Source organism: Fukomys damarensis, unplaced genomic scaffold (genome assembly GCF_012274545.1).
Source record: "Fukomys damarensis isolate Sample0158 unplaced genomic scaffold, DMR_v1.0_HiC HiC_scaffold_16, whole genome shotgun sequence".
NCBI lineage: Eukaryota > Metazoa > Chordata > Mammalia > Rodentia > Bathyergidae > Fukomys > Fukomys damarensis.
Genome location: NW_022900928.1, coordinates 38667807 through 38684411, shown reverse-complemented (window position 1 = coordinate 38684411; position 16605 = coordinate 38667807). Strand labels below are relative to the sequence as shown.

The following is a 16605-nucleotide window of genomic DNA, read 5'->3' as shown; positions in this document are numbered from 1 at the left end:
AAAAAAAAAAAAAAAAAAAGCTGCAAATACACATAACACAGAAAACCCACTCATAACTCTACCCTGTTGCAATTAGTACTTTTCAGTTCCTTCTGGATTCTGGGTGTGTTTCATTATAATTTAGAATTCTGGTATACTGTACTGTTTAAGATTCTCTTCTTTCAACAAACTCAATGAAACAAAGGTTAATGGCTAAGAGCACAGGTCTTGGAGCCTGATTTCCTAGGTTCAAATTTTGTTTGTGTCATATGATCTTGGACAACTCAGAAACTGCTCTGTATCTCATTTTCCTACTCTATAAAATTTGGAATGAAAACTGAGGATTAAACAAATATATTTACATTAAGACATATAATGCACTTAAAAACTATGATGCTAATTACTAACATCATTTTCCCTGTTCTACATGATCTTCAGAAAGATCATTTTAATGGCTGCAAATATAGTCTAGACTAGGTAATTTAGGAAGAACCTGTCCTAAAATAACAAAGGGCTGGGATGTAGCTCAGTGTAAAGACCTTGGGTTCAATCTGCAGTTTAAAGAAAAAGAAAAGGAAAGAAAATTCTACTGAATTCTACACTTCTTAGAAGTTTAGGTTATTTCCAGTCATTTCACACTACAAATAATACCATCATAAATATCCTACTATATATATTTCTAGGTTTTCCACACATAGGTTATAGAAATAGAAGTATGAGGTCAATGGGCAGAAGCATTTTATGACCTTAGTCTGTACTGGAAAAAAAAAGAAAAGGATTGTGCGCCTTTAAAAAAAAATGCAAAATATTCTGGAAGTTTTTATTTTCACTGCTCCCTCACCAACTTTGATAACATCAGTGTAACTCATGCAAAATGAACAATCCATAAATAGCCTCATTTAATTTCCTTTTCTTTGACCATCCTAGAATCTTAACATTGTCATTTGTAATTATATTTTTATCTGGAATGCTCTGGGTCTGTATCAATTGCTTGGACAAAGAAAATTAATATTAAGAATTTTATATTATGTACTAAAGAATTGAAAATCAGGAAGAAACACTAAGGATCTGCTACTGTCCCTGAGGCCAGGAGAGCAAAGGAAAAGGAAGGTGGCAGAGAAAGGGTGCTGCTCTCTTTGGAGCGCATGCTAGGAGGCTAGGTCTCCAAGTAACTTGAAAACTGTAAACTAGATGCAACTGCTGAGATAGTGGAGAACAAGGACTTTGACGCTGCCCATTTTAGCAAAAACAAAATTCAGTACTCAGTTAAATTTCAGTATTAAATAAATATTTTTAGAATATTCATACTGATATTGGATAGGACACTCATTCTTTAAAAATTACTTATCTAAAAATCAGATTTTACTAAATGTCCTCCGTTTTACTTGGCAATCCTACAAAAACTAAGGTGATTTGGAAAAAGATGTTCTTTCCCCCAAAAGTATACTTTCGGATTCCCCGGGCGCCCCCTATTGGCAGAACCCAGTATAGAGCTGGTTGGCCAAGAAGTTGAGTAAAAAATGTGGATTTGCTGCTGAGAAACCAACACCCAGTGGAACTGGGTAATTATACACAGCCCACACTTTTGACTAATTAGTATCCATGCACTTTACTCTACACATCTGTACTTCCAGACAACAAAAAAACTCTTAACAAAATGCAACTTTCTCCAACAAATGAAAACCACCTCACCTCCCCAAAATGAGCAGAGGTAAAGACTCAGCAGTCATTGTATTCATCTCTGGGCAGGATTAACTGCTCTTCAAATTAAGCAGCACTTGAAAATTCTGTTATTCAAAGACTAAAGGGTAGAATTAACTTCCAACAAACTTATATAAAATAATAAAGGGAAGGAAAGAGGAGAAAATTAACTAATATGTACCATTACATATGACCATATAATGATCAAGGAAGAAATATTTATGACTACTACATTCCTCATTTTTTTAGCCAGTCATAAGATCATAGCTGATATTTATAAGTTTCTTCTTTGACACCCCACTCCATGTTTTCTTGTCTTCAGACAGGACCTCAGCTGGCCAGCATTCTTTACCCACTGTAGTGACCCAAACCTTCATTTCTGAAGGTTCTGAATTTTCAGCAGTCCTACTTCTCTGTAGTTGCAATAATATTCACTAATATTTACTACTGAGAATGGAAATACTAAGACACACCCCAGAGGATCTGCTCATCTTTAAATGCACTCCTTCCTGCTCCCAATTTCCTTTTGGTAATCAGGATCACTCACTATGTAGAAATCCTCTTCTTTGCCTAGTGGTTTAATAGCATAAACAGTCCCAAATGGCCAAGTGACAGTCTCAGCTACCAATTTATGAGAATCAATTACGAATCTTAATGGAAGGATTTTTCTCTTGGAAACTAAAACTTCCAATCCAATAGGGCACAAAGTTGAAGATTCACAAAGCCAAAATTCTGCAAATGGATTATTAGGTAAAATGATGACGAAAGTCACTCCCACTTCCAGACCCATGTGTGCTGGCTATGGGAGAAAGAATATAATGTATTGTTTGCCAAATCACATCATGTTACATCTTGTAAGAATCATCTATATGGGGTGTTGACTCAACTCTTTTTTCCTCCTATGACAGCTGGTCATTCTCCTGATCGATTAGGCCAGCTGCTCCTAAGTGGTTGAATACACATTAAAACCAGCAAATTTTGTGAGCATGAGTCTTTTGTTGTGCTTCTACTGTGGAATAAATTCCTTAATTAGAAGCCTCGTTGTCTGTAATATAGCAAATTGTGAATAGGCATTCCAAGTACCCACAGATGATGGTGCTGGCAGACGCATTATAAACAAGAAGAGAACTACATATCCAAAATATCTATTTCAGTGAGGACAGTTCTCTTTCCTGTCTGTGATAGAAGGGGTTCAGTGTAGTCATCTTGCCACAACATGGATAGCCTCCCAGAAAATGGTCCCCCCAGACAGTGGTGCCATAACAGAAGATCAACATTGGTCTCTGGCTTTGACAGGTTATTCAGCAGTCTCAGTAGCCGATCGCCACTGGTGAGAGGAAATTATGCACAGCCTCCATCCTTGCCATCATGGCTACTTTATATGTAAGCCCATCAATAAATATGCTGGCTGTCTGAAATACACAGGACATAACACTTTATCCACCTGGATGTTGGGATACTATTTTCATTATATCTTTCAGTGAGCTCTCACACGGAGCACAAACATCTTCACACTCTGCATTGATTCCAAGAGGTTGCTCCACAAATCACTCCCCTAGAACTCCTCATCACTATTCTTACTAATTTGTTCTTTCCAAGTCACTGACCATCCAGCTAAACTACTGACATGAATAAATGTAGATCTAGTCTTGGACCAAGTAAACAACAAAATCACCAAATGGGACCATGTCCACTGGCCATCATTGTCTTTTAGAGCTACCTTTTGTTGGAGCTAAGTTGCAACCTTATACTTTTAGCTGGTGTGAACATATCATTTAAAACATTCTATAAACCAAGCGTGGTTTATTTTTTCCTTGTCTAGCTTATCTAAAAAGTTCCCAGTGAGCCTTAGATGTAGACTGAGGAGGAAGACATCATAGAGCAGGCTCACACAAGTTTAAACTAATAATGCAACTTTCATGTCTCTTCTGGACATATTTAAGCCATTTGATGATGGTATTTGCTATCAGATACACCTAACCCATGATATGAACAGCTCAGAACATATCAGACAGTTAATGTTTCAGGGTATGGTACGATATTTCTTAAAATATTTTATCCATTTATCTCAAATAAACCATTTTATAGGCTTCACACTTCTTTCTAGAGCCTATTAAATTACATTTATTTCATCATTTTATTTATGAATGATGGTGGTAGCAGCATCTGGATGTCTGGTCCTCTCTCCCAAGAATAAGAACAATCCATGATTTGTTCCTCAAAAGTAGAATAATTACTTATAAAAGAGAGCATGAATTTGTTCTAACCTACATGCCTACAGGCTGAAATTTTATAAAGGCTAAGGAAATCTGCTTCTTCCTTCACAGGTCCTAAGTACTGGGAACTCTGCCAAGGGTCTTCTTAGGTGTGTGGGCCAATGGCCAGATGTTGATCATAGTCCACTCTGTTGCAGGCACAGCCTCTGTTGCTGTGGCAGGGATCCTTGCTGCTCTGAGGATCACCAAGAATAAGCTTTCCAATCACGTGTTTGTTTTCCAAGGTGCAGGTGAGGTAAGCATCATTGGGGTCTCTGCTGTTGCACAGGGAAGTATCAAAAAAGGAGATGCTTTGGGGTTCTGAGAAGAGGAAGAAGCACATGTGTTTTCTGATAGGTGCAGCTTCCTGAACATTGATTCTCTTAAGGCAAGGATTTAACTGGGCCTCCTGACAATCATGAGACTGGGGGAAAGAAGAGGGGCTCATTTTGGTGAGGCGCCTAATACATGCCCTGTATCTAAATTTCTCTTTATGATACTCCTCAGGCAGCCATGGGCATTGCTCATCTCCTTGTCATGGCCCTAGAAAAAGAAGGTGTACCAAAGGCAGAGGCTACAAAGAAGATATGGATGGTGGATTCCAAGGGGCTAATTGTCAAGGTACTGTCATTCTGAAGACATGGAGGTTTGCTGACACCTACAGTTCCCAGGAACTAGACTGGAAGAATTTTCTAAGAGGCAAACTGCTCAGATAAAATATAGAAAGAGACCAATAGCAATGGCATAAGGTCCAAAGCAAAAGATTCATCCTTAACTAGATTTAATTGCTCTTATATAAAAGTTCTGAATATGTGTGTATGCCCCTTCCAGCCTTATTTCCTATCAGTTCCCATGCTGACGGACCTCCAGCCATAGTGAATCATAATTCTCCAAAAGTCACATGTTCTCTTTCTTGTAAACCATTGTACATTTTATTCATCTGTCTGAAATGCTCTTCTCTTTTCTCCACATACTCACTTTCAATCTTCAACCCTTTCCCAGTTTCTTCCTTATGTTCTAATTGAGCTCAAACAGTACTTCCTCCAAGAAGTTTTCTAAGAACACATAGGTGTCAGTTTACTGCATCTATATTCATGTGGGCCTCACCTCTTCATAAACTGTACCTACAACAACTTTGTAGAACAGTTGCTTTCACTTGTCTGTCTCCTCGTTAGACTATATAGTCTTGAAACTTGGCATATGGTGAATACATAATCAATATATGAAACATGAGTGAAAGAATGAATGAGAGAAACAATTCAGCTTCTGACTTGAATCTGATAAGGGACACAATGCATGGCCTCCTCCCTCTCTTAAGGCTTCATTGAGAGATTCATGCTTTAATTTCCATAATTCTATGAATATCACTGAGAAATGGAAACTAATGAGAGATGGGAATAGGGAAGCACATGGGGTCACTGGTCAAGAGTAGCATATACCCTCAGCAGAAACTGGCCTTCCTACTGCTCCATGTAAATCCAGATCATTGTGGTAAGAATTTAGGCCTAGCGATTCCTCTTCCTCACCCTCATGTCATTCCAGAGCATAATCCAGCCATAAATACAAGCTGCCAAAGCCTACCATTCTTCCTTCCTGCCCATTTTTCATTATCATTTTGCTCACCCCATCAAACTCATCTCTACCCAAGGAGCTGACAAATCTGAAATCCTTACTCTGATTCTCATGAGGGTAGCTGGCACGAAGGAATCATTAGAAGTGTTTGTACTCATTTACTGGCGCTCATTCCAGCCTGTCGCCCACAGAATTCTATTTGAAGAAACGGAGGGAATCTGGAGCTTGTCTAGCACATCTTGTTCTTCAAAGCCTATCCTGGAGCTCAGTTTAAGTATTATTCACAGGAAGCCTAACAGTCCTGATAAAATACATTTACATTCTCTCCCTGCTCCTAGATGACTTGAGCCCTTGTCCCTCAACTGGACTTGGGTGCTGGATGTCTTGGGGGCAACGGCTTTAGTCCGACTCAGGTATTTCCTGAGAGCATTTCTGTCCTGGCCAGGAGGGCATGCCCCAAGCAGCTCAAAGAAATTCTTTATTAATTCTCCCTATGTTGTTTGGGTTAAAACACACACACACACACACAAACACACTGACATTTTACCTGAGGCTGTACTGGAAAACCTGCTCAAGAAGATAGGCCCCAAAGATTCTCAAAGCTCAGACCAAAATATGAGGCTTGGCAGGGAATGCTCTCAGAGGTTTCAAATACATCCATGCCTGTCCAACAGCTGTCGGCACCAAAATGGCTTGATGAGCTTTCTTTTCTTACAGGGAAGGAGTCACCTGAACCAAGAAAAGGAGATGTTTGCCCAAGACCACCCTGAAGTGAACTCCTTGGAGGAGGTGGTGAGGCTGGTGAAGCCCTCAGCCATCATAGGTAGGAAGAGGAAGATCAGCCACTACCCAGTTTAGCTAACTCTCTTGATTTGCAGATGGAGTGAATGAGGCTCAATTGGTAGATATAAGTACCTTATGGAAACATAATTCTTTCCCCTTTCTCATATCTAATTTGATGTCACTTTTCCTAAGTAGTTATTGTATTAAAAACATAAAAGTAAATAAGGCACTAGAGTTAGGACTAAGAATGCAGTGGAAAAGTACAGGACTAGTCTCTCTAACCAAGATAAGATGAGATGAGCACTTCTCCCTCCAAGGCAGGAACCCATCTGTCACTGTACTAGGGGAGAAGCCCACTGTCACTGACAATGCCAAGAATGTCTTCAAGGTATATCTAACTGGCAGGGATATGTAGACTAGTGATCCTTTAGGGATGAACAAGAGGTCTCAGGCAGCTCAAACAAGAAGACCCTCTTCCCTTCTGCTCCCTCAGTCCCTATGCCACACACCATCCCCCAGACTCCTGAGTCTTTGGTGGTGCACTTATTTTGCCCAGAAGAATGGGTTGGTTTTAAAAGAGTAGGTATCCCCACTACCCCCACCTCTTCCCTATAGGTGTTGCCGCCATCGCAGGAGCCTTCACGGAGCAGATTCTGAAGGACATGGCCTCCTTCCACGAGCGCCCTATCATCTTTGCCCTGAGCAACCCCACCAGCAAGGCCGAGTGCACGGCTGAGAAGTGCTACCAGGTCACAGAGGTCAGCGGGGAGTCCTTCCTTCCCCCAGCTGAGAGGACGTAGTAACAATAACTATGAATAACCTAGAAGGTCAAAAGAATTTCCATCATCATGAACAAACTGAGTTCAGAGAGATGAAGTAACTTATCCGAGGTCACGGAGCTAATAAGGAGGGGAACTGGCCTTCAAACCCAGGTCTCACTCTAGAGTACGAGCTCTTAGTATTATGCTGTACTGCTCAAGGTTCCTCCTAAATAACATAAAGCTTTGGGCAGAACTCAAAGCTCTTAAAGACCCCAGGTCACTTCCATACATGTTGTGCCCTGGATTGGCCTTCTAGGTAACAGGTCTAAAAATGTACTATGAACTCCATCACCTTTCATTGGCTTCTTAGCTATCAAATAACTTGATGTTTGGGGTAGGAGCCTTCAAGGAGGGGGGCTGATGCTGAGCTTTCTGGAAAAATGAACAAATATGCTTGGTATATGCCATGTTCTCAGCACAATGCTAGGCATCTGGGAGAGGAAAAAGAAGGACCCAACATTTGGAATTAAAGAAAATGTCATCATTACTGCCCCAAACCAATCTCCATCTCTGGTTTTCTTCCTGCCTCCAGGGTCGAGGGATCTTTGCCAGTGGAAGTCCTTTTAAGAATGTGACTTTGGAAGATGGAAAGACATTTATTCCCGGGCAGGGAAACAATGCCTATGTGTTCCCTGGGGTGGCACTGGGCGTCATTGCTGGAGGAATCCGACATATCCCAGATGAGATCTTCCTCCTGACGGCAGAGGTATCATTGTCATTGCTTCCTTAATTATTCTGGTAGGGGCTCTGAGTCAACATCAAGTCCTACACTGGGCCCCAAATATTCTGTCTTGTTTCTTCTATTCACCTGCTCCTAGACTTAGCAATGGATCCCAAAAGAGCTTGAACCTCAAGCATCTTTCAACATCACCTTGAGGCTTGCCTTTCTCTCCAGTCATACCCAGAGTTTTGGGGGTGGAGGAGTAAGAAGTAGTTAGTGGGAGGCAGTGTTTGCAGAAGGCACTGGCAGTGAAGGAAATACCTAGAACTGCTTCCTACCTCCTAGCAGTGCCACCCAGACCCAGGCAGAGATGATATCAAAGGCACCTTTGGGGGCTTGCAGACCATGCCTTGGTCATATCAATGGAGAATGTGGCAGCAAGGACACTTTCCATAAAGGAGGAAGTAGGGTGAATGCCTGGCTTTGCCTACTCCAAGCACCATTATGGAGGTGATGGGATATTCTTGTTCAAGGTATCACATTAGGAAACTCCTGGAAATACTCTTTACTGGAAGAATGATTTCTTTACATGAAAAAAATCATTAAGACCACATCATAGTTACAGTTATTAATTACAGTTACAACAATGACAGTGCTAACATTATTGAGTGTTAAGTTCCAGGCACTTGACGCTTATTCTCACTTTGAAGAGACCAAGGAACAAAAATGTGTCAAAGCTATACACAAATATTTAAAATACTTACACCTAACAAGTTCCAAAGTCTTTCCTGTGACTTCTAAACTCTTCGTAGATTACCTCCTCACCACGGCTCTGGTGAGTAGCCAAAACAATAAGACATGGGAACAGCTTCCACACAGCCCTGTCCTAATCTGTGATAGATTAGGTATTGCCTTTTGCCCTATTGCCCTTATTTTGTCTGATCTTGAGCACTGGCTCTACATGGCCATGAAAACAGTATCTCCTAAAGGTTTTCAATTCACCCCCTGACCCTGTGCATACCAGTTCTGGCTTTGTGCCATAGTCCACTGTCCTAATCTGAGCATTCTGTATTTGTATTTTTCTCATTGTTATGATGGGTGTTCATGTCCTCTGGCATTGTGTAAAGTTCTCTGAAACTTCCATTGGGTGCAAAGAGACAATTCTGGCTTTGAGTCCACCTAGAAGCAAATTCCCCTGTTATACAAAAATAGAGTTGGTGAAGCTGTTCCTATGTGACCCATGAGACTCATTCTGAGTGCTGTGGGATACTCTGGCTCCATCGTTTCATGAACAATGTCCATCGATTATATAGGAACCTCTTCTCAATCTGTTGATTAAGTATCCTCCATAATCACGTTAAGGCCCTTCCCTTCTGGAAGATGAAAGTCTGGTCTTCAAAGACCTGACAACTTTTATTTCTAAAAAAAGTGCTTTTAGTTAAGACAATTTAAGTTGAATTTGATCGTTATGGAAAATTAATGAAGGTTTTATGAAATTTATATGAACTACCTCCTTATACCATAATAATCATGTAATATAGATATAGTGTTTACCTCTATAACATTATAGACCAGGAAAGCGAGACATAGTTTAAAGAACTTGCCCCCAAGATCTCTGGGCTTTTGAGCCATAGCACCAGCATGGCCCCAGGCAACCTGACTCCATCCACACTGCAACAGGAACCAGTGCCCAGTGTCTCAAATTGCACCCCCCCTGCCATGATTTACCTCTGCACAGGATAACCTTTCTAGGAGCAGATCTAGCCATGGAGATCTTGTCTCTCCCTAATCAATCTATCTTCTATTCCTCCACAAAGAGAATCCCTCAAAACACAGTTCAGGCCAAGTTTCTCCTAATGGCGGACATTTTCATGGGTCCTGGAGTTTATGGGGTAACATCCAAACTTTTTCCCATAGTTTCAATGCAAGGTAATTTATCACATGGCCTTCTTCTCTCCCCAGCCTCACTTTTACCCTCTCCCTAACATCAATACATCCAACATACTGTTTTTAACCTGACATTCATGCTTTTTCTCGCTCCAAGAATTTGCATTTAATTCATAATTTCATGAATATTCCCCTTTAACACAATTCATACTTTAATGGATGTTGGGAAATGAAAAGAAAGTGTTCAAATGGGAAGGGGAACAAGGGAGGAGGTGGGGAGAAAGGAAGGAAAGGACAAGAAAAAAGTAAAAATAGAAGTAAAAAATGGAAATAAAGCTTTTGTACATAGGGGATGGGCTTGAGGGGGGAATGGGATAAAATAAAATAGAAAATTTTTAAAAAGTAATTCATACTTTGTTCATTGGCTATTAGCCTATGATGTCTTCCGCTTAAAACCTTTCCTATACTTGGCAAACGAGGCCCCACTTTCCTTCATCCCTTAGCCCATTGGTGGCAAACCTATGGCATGCATACTGCAGCAGGCTGTTTGTATCACTGAAAGCTCTTCGCCATCACTGCCCTAGCACCTCTCACTGCATTCACCCACTATAAGTGTTATAATTGTTAACTGTGCACTGACAGCCTCTATGAGAGAAATAATTATGACTTTTCAACATGGATGCTCAGTACTGTATATAGCACAATACCCAGCATATTGTACAGCTCAGAGAATGCTTGGCTGAATAAAGAGGGGATGGGAGCACAAGGAGGCACAGGAGGGAGAGACCCACTTTCCTAATGTCTGCGAACTCAGAGTAAAGATCAACTCCACTGCCCTATCCCTTCTGGGACAGAAAATTCTCAGAGAGCACCAATGGCTTTTCTCAAATTTAAATTTGACACCAGAAGATCAAACAGAAATGGATTCAAAGCTACCATATTTAAAAGATTGAACTGCAAGGCTGGCTGAGCACCAGCACTGAGACAGAAAATGAGGCCTGCAGAATATTAGTGTGTCATTTGCTTGCTGGAGAAAAGGCCTTCCTTAGATGGGATCATGGCAAGAAGGAAGACCTCAAGGAGCCCTGAACAAAGAATAAATATTGCTTGGATGAGTACCAAGCATGTGGAGGAGACTGGGACCCAGGAAGTAAGGAACTCTGGATCCTTGTGAAACAGGCTGTATCAATCAAGAGGCTATCCCGTATGCTGCTTTGCAAGCAAAAGTTTATTCATCTTAAGTCTTAGTGATTTTTCTTTAGAATTAAGACATGCTGTTTTAAGCCTCAGCTAGTCTCACAGCATATGAAAGAGTGTCTAAGTTTAACCATTAGAATCCCTTGGTGCTGTGTGTTGATAGAATTATATAGCATTTGACCACCTGTGCAGGGCTGGATGAGTTCCTGGGGTAATATATTGTCTTTGTTTTGGAAAGTCAAAAACTCAGTTTGTTCCTCTTGGTTCTCTTCCTTTCTCCAGCAAATTGCCCAAGAGGTCTCTGAGCTGCATCTGTCTCAGGGGAGACTGTATCCACCTCTCAGCATCATCCAAGATGTGTCTCTGAGAATCGCCATCAAAGTAAGGGGCATCCTACCCCTACAAATGGGTAGTGAGGCTCAACTATTTATCTCTATCTTTTGCAAAGCTAAGGAGATGATAAAGATTGAGTGACAAACTCTGGCCTGCAGGCTGAGTTCCCCAAATCCCAGCCAGTTCTAAGAAGCTCCTGAATTTCCTCTCAAACATAAAGCATAAAGTTCATCAAAGTCTCTGGTATTATAGAATATGGGAGGGATTTTTTTTTAAATGAATCAAAATCATCCATCAGTAAGAAATGTCAGCTTGCATGCATCATGGAAATGGCTCAGGCTTTGAAGTCATAGCTCTGCCAATGAGTAATAGGGTAATAACCTTGGCCTAGTCATTTTCTGGAGCCTCAGTTTCCTCCTTTTTCAAAAGGGCCAGTAGTTCCTGTCTCCCAGAGCTCTGGCTGGAAAAAATGTTAAAAGAACAGTGAGAAAACTCTATATCCAGTGCCTGTCTGGCCATAGCAGATGTTCATTCTTCCCCTGTCAGAATGGCTGGGCCATGAGGTAATTTCATTCAAGGAATATTTCATGAGATTATGCAAAGATGATGGGTTATCAAAGAATTTAAGCATGGTGCTGCCCCAAAATTATCTGGTGAAGTTATAATGAGTACCCGAGGGTTTACTGTACTACCATTTCTATTCATGTACATTTTTGTATCTTTTAAAAATAACTCCATTAATGCATCACACAAGAGTACACACACTCAATGAGTGGTCCAATGCTTGATCCAGAATCAGCCCTAAAGACCAACAGTAAAGCTCACAGGGCAGCTCTACCCTGTCCAATTTCTTCCTTTTTGCAATATTTAGATTTAAGTTCTTAAAAGTGAAATCTAATACCCAGAGAAAAGTTTCCACAATACTCATCTAATTCAACCCACGCCCAGAAAGGAAAACAAACTTAGGTTTGTTTGAGATAGGGTCTTGCTGTGTAGTCCAGGGTGGCCTCAAACTCACAGCAATCCTCTTGCTTCAGCCTCTTGAGTGTTGGGATTACAGGCATGTGCCACCACGCCTGGCTAACAAAATTAGATATTACACATTTTTACCTATTATCTAACTTTATTCTCACACCATTCCAGAGAAATGGGTCATTTCCCTCACTTTACAGATGAAGAAACTGAGGCTCAGCAAGGATGCTGTCATGGCTGGATACTTACAAGCTTGAAAGTAGGCAGAATTTAGGCTGAGCCTCTTGACATTGTCCCAGTCAAAACTGCCTGTCCAGGCAGAAAGTTTAAAATCTCTCCTATCCAGTCGTTTCATGGGCCACAACTCATGAAAGGAATGTGCCTGGCCCTTCCCCTATCCCAGAATGCCATACAAGGGGCTTTAAGCAGGTTTTAGCTTAGATGCAGCTCCTCAGTCAAATATGTTTTTTCCTAGGTCCTTGACTACGCGTACAAACACAACCTGGCCTCCTACTACCCAGAACCTAAGGACAAGGAGGCCTTTGTAAGATCCCTGGTCTACACTCCAGATTATGACTCCTTTACACTGGACAGCTACAGTTGGCCCAAGGAAGCCATGAATGTTCAGACAATCTGATGCAGTCTCAGGGGCTGGGATGGGACTAAAGGAAGTCCAGAATAACAGCCGAAATATAAATGGATTCCAAAATGGCCATCCTTGTCAATGTGTTTTCTTTCCTGTGAGCACCGTGGGTGAAGAAAAATGCTGAGGCATACAGTGAATATGGGCCTTGTCCCTGAAAACCCTGGGAGTTCACTTTCCTGTATCCTTTTCTGAATTCCTTCCCAAGCATTTCTTCATCCATTGATTGCCAACTATTGTCTAGGCCTTGTGGAAAATACAGAATGCTGCCTAGATTCCTATCAAGATTGGACATAATTTATTTTACCATAAAATAAAAAGGCATGGTAAGAGGGTAGAAATGTGTAGATAAAGATCAAAGTTACTCAGAGAGAGGAGAAGACCCTTCCTATCAGAGCATAAGAGAAGGCTTGCGGGGAGTAGTATATGCACTGCATTCCAAGAGTGAAAGACTGGTGGAAGTCATGAAGAGACAAGGAACATGGGTACAGCCACTCGCCAGAAAATATGCCTCCCCGCTTCAGAGAATGCAGTCCCTGTCAGAGGAATACACCCCTTCAAGACTCAGCAGGGTGTGAGGGCTCAGCCGCTAAAGGCAGTTCACTAGCCAAGAGTGGTCACTGCCCTATGGGTTGTAGAGTATCAAACATTCTTTTTAGGTTATTTCTAAAAGAAAACCAGAGAAATGTGGGTGGGGAGGGCCAGCATGCCAAAGAGAGAAGAGGAAGAGAAACAGTTTGAGAGAGAGGAGAGAGAGAGAGAGCGAGAACCATAGAGAGTTCTAAGGAAGACTGGTTTCATTTTCCTAGCTCTGGAACACATTCTTTCTTCCATCCTGCACATTCTATAAAGTAACTGAGCAACCCAGAAAAGCTTTCTTGCAGATGTTATGTCAGTCTGTCCTAAATATTTCTTAGACCAAGTTCAGAATTCACTGCGTCCAACAGAGCTATATCTTAGGGCATAGAGATCACGAAAGAGCTAAGGCCTGTTGGATGGCAGCTTCAAATGTCTAATTTCTTTGTATTACTAATCCTTAGGGACCTACTGCCACCAGTGTCAGAATTCCCACTGCCCACAAGGAGTGAGCCATATCTGATCACCTCTCAATGACAAGCCAGGTGGACTACTGGGCTTCTAGAAGAGTAGTTAGCAGAGCCATTGCTCACCTTCTCCTCTGATGTTTTTTTTCTAACGTGTGCTTAGCCAAGAATATCCTAAGAAATATCTCTCCTCTATGATACCGGGACTCACAGAGATTGGAAAACTACTCAGAGGAAGGTATGAAGAGTGAAGCTGGAATTTGAACATGGGGAACCATTCACATTCTTGTTCATTAAGCACCATGCCCCTGCAGGGGTTTATTGTTTGTTTGCATTTTATTTATGTTTGATAGAAATTGATGGGATGATCTTAAAATTTATATAGAAATGAAAGTGTAAATAAGGACTAAAAGGTATAATAGACAATGTGAAATAGAAAAAACAAGGGACAAAGGGGAAGGAGAAAAAGGGAGGGGAAGGGGAAAGGAAAGAAGGGAATGGAATTAATGTGAGAAAATGAAAACAACGTCTGTGGATAGGGAGGGAGGGGTTGAAGGGAAGGCAGGGGAATGGGGCAAAAACAAGAACCAAGATGAATTACGTAAAGCTGCAAATTTCAAATGATGAATGTCATTATATTGTATACCTTAAAGTACCAATAAAACTTTAAAAATTTATATAGAAATGCAAATAAGTAAAAATAGTCCATTTTTAACAAAGGAGCAAATTTCACTATTCAATTTCACAAACTTACTATATGTGATATAATTAGGTGCTCACATAAATATGTTAAACATAACTGAGAGTTCACAAATAAATCCTAATAGCCAGGCGTGGTGGCGCACGCCTATAATCCCAGCACTCAGGAGGCTGAGGCAGGAGGATCACTGTAAGTTCGAGACAGCCTGGGCTACACAGTGAGTTCCAAGTCAGTCTCAACTACATAGTGAGACCCTGTCTCAAAAAAACAAAAAAACAAACAAGTCCTTATATTTATAGCAAATTGATTTTCCTTCAAAGCTACTAAGATAATTTAATACAGGAAAGGGTAGTCTTTTTTTTTTTTTTAATGATGCTGGGAACAATTGCATGTCCACATGCAAAAAACAAAAGGAAATTTTAAAAAACATAGAAATCTCATACCATACACAAAAATTAACCCAAAATAGATCACAGACCTAAATGTAAAAGACAAAAACTATAAATTTGTTGAAAAAAACCAAGAGAATCTTATGATTTGATATGAGGAGAGTTCTTAGATTTTTTTTTAAAGCGTGATTCAGAATAAAAAAAGATTATAATTCATCAAAATCTAAAACTTTACATTTTTAAACATACTATTTAAAAAAGTAAGTAGTACACAGGGAGAAGATATTTTCAAATTATATATCTGATAAAGGCACTACATCCACAATATACAGAGAACCCTCACAACACAGTGACGATCCAGTTTTTTAAATAAGCAAAATGTATGAATGGCTAACAAGCACATAAAAATATGTTTAACATCATTAGATGAAAACTAAAACCACAGCGGGATACCACTTCACACTCACCAGAATGGCTATGATTTAAAAATTATGTGTTGGTGAGGATGTGGAGAAATTGAAACATCTGATTAAAGAAGATTAAAGAAGATTTTCTACTGCCTTCTAAGTCTCCATTCTAACTCCTCAGTCTCTCGTATATAGTCCCAGAATTCAGCAAGCGTAATACTGTGGTTATACCCCTCAGGTCTCTCCTCAGCTGTGAAATATTCATTTCACTCATATGCCATTATCAGCACACAGCTACATCTCTCTCTCTGAGAATTGCCCTTGACTAAAGGAAGATGCTTCCACTCAAGTTTATACCATTATACCCAGCTATAGTCTCCATCCAACAGGCATTAATAAATGATTGACTGATTCAAGAGTCTAAAGCCCGGCCCTGTTGCCTAAATTGCAGACATCTCCAGATAGTCATCTCATCTTCAAGACACCCTGTGAGTTTGGCTAAAGCCAATACTATGACTCTAAGTATAAATATTCAACATCTTCTGCCTATTCTGGTTTTTTTGGTCCTTTCACCGATGGTGTTCCCTGAGAAAACTCTTCAATAAATCTGAATGCAAATCTCACATTCAGCGTCTGATGGAGAACCGATTTGAAACAGATGGAAAAAACTGACCAAGATTTACCATTTTTCAATCTGTTGCATCAATCTCACATGGTCACCAAAAGCCTTGCTAGATTTTTCAACCTTAGAAGAAATCCTTTGTACAGACTAACTCTGATCCTTTTTAGTCCATGTCCAGAATCAGTAGTACCCCTAGGAAAAAAAATGGCTCATTTCAGGAAGGAACATCCCTCTCTGGAATTCCTACCATCTAGTCCTTGTTGCTTTCATAGCTCTCACATATCCTCAAACATGAATTTTGAAATTTCTTTCACATTTTCTGGTGCTGCAGGAAGTATCCTGAAGTGGAAGTCTCTAGACACAGACTTTCAAATTTCCAGGTGTACATATATTATCTTTTTTCCTAACTTAACCGAATTATGATCAGAGAAGATGCTCTGAATTATTAAAAATATATTAAATTTTTCTGAAATTTGTTTGGTCAAATGTATGATCAAATTTAATAAAATACTTCACATGCTCTTAAAAAAGAATATGCATTTTCACACTGTTGGAGGCATTGTCCCTTATATGTTCATGGGCTCAAGCTATTTGTTTTGATTAAATCCTTATTGACTTCTGTCTACTTGACTGGTTTTAG

At 40.3% G+C, this 16605-nt stretch overlaps 1 protein-coding gene across 2 annotated transcripts in view; it reads left to right on the top strand.

The window, feature by feature from the left end:
- Me3 (malic enzyme 3) overlaps positions 1 to 14227 on the top strand; it is a 199280-nt gene extending 185053 nt beyond the window's left edge. For both annotated transcript variants that reach the window (XM_010633727.2, XM_033764266.1), the window contains 7 exons: positions 4094 to 4191; positions 4443 to 4556; positions 6225 to 6330; positions 6906 to 7048; positions 7644 to 7817; positions 11139 to 11237; positions 12637 to 14227. In XM_010633727.2, coding sequence (XP_010632029.1) covers positions 4094 to 4191; positions 4443 to 4556; positions 6225 to 6330; positions 6906 to 7048; positions 7644 to 7817; positions 11139 to 11237; positions 12637 to 12798 — 896 coding nt within the window. In that variant the 3' untranslated portion in view covers positions 12799 to 14227. The remainder of the gene's footprint in view (positions 1 to 4093; positions 4192 to 4442; positions 4557 to 6224; positions 6331 to 6905; positions 7049 to 7643; positions 7818 to 11138; positions 11238 to 12636) is intronic.
- Positions 14228 to 16605: the final 2378 nt, after the last annotated feature.